General features: G+C 57.2%; 1 protein-coding gene across 1 annotated transcript; it reads left to right on the top strand.

Annotated features, from left to right (window-relative positions):
• Positions 1 to 426: 426 nt before the first annotated feature.
• Kcne5 (potassium voltage-gated channel subfamily E regulatory subunit 5) lies at positions 427 to 1,869 on the top strand. The gene is made up of 2 exons (XM_037198952.1): positions 427 to 474; positions 582 to 1,869. The coding sequence occupies exon 2, from the start codon at positions 584 to 586 to the stop codon at positions 1,013 to 1,015; it is 432 nt and encodes a 143-aa protein (XP_037054847.1). The 5' UTR covers positions 427 to 474; positions 582 to 583; the 3' UTR covers positions 1,016 to 1,869.
• The last annotated feature ends 278 nt before the right edge of the window (positions 1,870 to 2,147 follow it).

Genomic DNA, 2,147 nt, shown 5'->3' with positions numbered 1-2,147 from the left:
CCACAATCCAGCTAGAGCTGATGGAAGGCATCTGAAGTCTTGCTTGGGCGCTCCGGGGCAGGCCCTGCCTTGGGGGAAGCAGGCGGCTGCTGTATCTGGGCCAAAGCCAGGCCTGCAGGGCTGGTGGCTAGAACTTGGAAGGAATTCTCTTCCGCAGCCCAGGGTCCAGGCTTGGCCCCAGCATGCTGCCTTGCCAACCTCTGCTGCCTGGGGCCTTGCACATTCCGAGCCCCCACCGCCTCCGCCCCTCCTCTGGGCTCGCCCCATCCCTTGTCCCCTTCTCCTCCCCCTACCAGCTGTCCCCTTTCCCCTAAGTGGCGAGACAGTCTGAGCCTGGAAAGAGGCCGCGGCGGGCTGGAGGGGGCGTGGTGGGGAAGGGGAGGAGGAGCGGGGGTGAGGGGATAAGGAGGCCCCGGCTGGCGCCCCCAGCCACTGCGCGCCCGCTGGGGAGCTGGGTGCCACCTCACTGTCGAGGTCTCTGCTCCCTGCCTGCTCTGCCTATTCCCTTGCTAGCTTGCTTCCCCTCGCTTGGGGGGGAAAGGTCAACGGCGTCCTGGAGCCTCCGTGTCCCTCTCCAACAGCCATGAACTGCAGCGAGAGCCAACGGCTGCAAACCCTCTTGAACCGCCTGCTGCTGGAGCTGCACCATCGGGGCAACGCCAGCGGCCTGGGTGTCGGCCCCGGCCCGAGCATGGGCATGGGGGTCGTACCTGACCCTTTCGTGGGCCGAGAGGTGACCAGCGCCAAGGGCAACGATGCTTATCTCTACATCCTGCTCATCATGATCTTCTATGCCTGCCTAGCCGGAGGTCTCATTCTGGCCTACACCCGCTCCCGTAAGCTGGTCGAGGCCAAGGACGAGCCACCCCTGGCCTGCGTCGCTGAGCAGGAATGGGTCCCCGCGGGCGGCGCAACCGCCGACCCTGAGAATGGCCAGGGCTTGCTGGCTGAGGGCGGCCATCAGCTCGCACCGGGGGCGCTACCTGCGATAGCCCAGGGCGCTGAGCGGGTCTAGATCCATCGTCCTCATTTTGCTTATCCCTGGGCCTGGATCCCTTATCCCGCTCTTTCACTGCCCTTTCAGAGCTTGCTTTACCCGATGATGATGAGAGGTCAGAACACCTTCAAGGCAAGGCCCTGGGAGGAGATGCATCGCTTTACTCACACCTGACCACTTTCTCTCTCCCCTCCCTTCCACGCCCGCACCCCTACCCGACACATGCAACTGAATTAAATTGCCTCTGCTCTCTTGTCTTCAGCCAGCCCCAACACCATGCTCCAGCCTTCTGGGAACAGAATCCAGCACGTCCAACACTTGGCATTGAATTGAAGCAATGAAGTCTAGCAGAACTCTGGGCCGTCTAACTGGCAGCTGCTCCAGGGGCTGCCAAGGACTGCTCACTCTGCACAGCTAACGGGGTTAGCCATCACTGCCAGGCCGGCTGCAGCAGCTCCGGCTTTCTGTTGCCTTGGGGACAGAGACAAAGAACATGAAGAGACTTCAGACATCTTTTCCGTCTCCCTCTCTTCAGCAGGCTATTAGGGAGACACTATTGTGGGATAGAATGGACTGAACGGGAGGGAAGGTTCAATGGGAAAGGAAGATCTATGGCCCCAGGGGTATGGTGTTCTTGTCTCTCTGTCCTCCTAATTGTCATCCCAAAGGTCTGAGTATTAGTAATTTGGACATGTCTGGCTTGGATAATCATTACTAGTTGCTTAGCCTTAATGATTCCAAATGCTTCTCTTATACTGATTGAGTTATTACTGCAGTGTGTGCTTCATCCAATATGAGGCCCAGTCACCCCCAGCTCTGTAACCCTGGGGAATGAATGTCACAGGCAGGTAATAAAAGTTGTTAAACAGTAACTCAAGACTCTTGTCTCAAAGATCCCAGCCTCGAGAGCCAGTACTGGATAGACAAGGAATTGTTTCTTTTTCATTTGGGAGTTGGGTGGCTGTAACATGTATAGTTATGATAGGTCAAATATGATAAATGTGGGGTGGGGGAAGGAAAGCAACACATACCAGAGTCCCCCAGCTACTGAGGGTGTTGAGGTGGGAAGATCACTTGAACCCATGAGTTCAAGGCCTGCCTGGGCAACATAGTGAAGAGGTTTCTCTCTATGCCTGAATGGATTTTTAAA

The sequence above is a fragment of the Peromyscus leucopus genome, chromosome X (genome assembly GCF_004664715.2).
Source record: "Peromyscus leucopus breed LL Stock chromosome X, UCI_PerLeu_2.1, whole genome shotgun sequence".
NCBI classification, from domain to species: domain Eukaryota; kingdom Metazoa; phylum Chordata; class Mammalia; order Rodentia; family Cricetidae; genus Peromyscus; species Peromyscus leucopus.
This window is presented reverse-complemented; position numbering and strand designations above follow the sequence as displayed.

What these genes read in the sequence shown, in the direction of transcription:
- Kcne5 (XM_037198952.1), top strand. Translation starts at nt 584, where the DNA reads ATGAACTGCAGCGAGAGCCAACGGCTGCAAACCCTCTTGAACCGCCTG.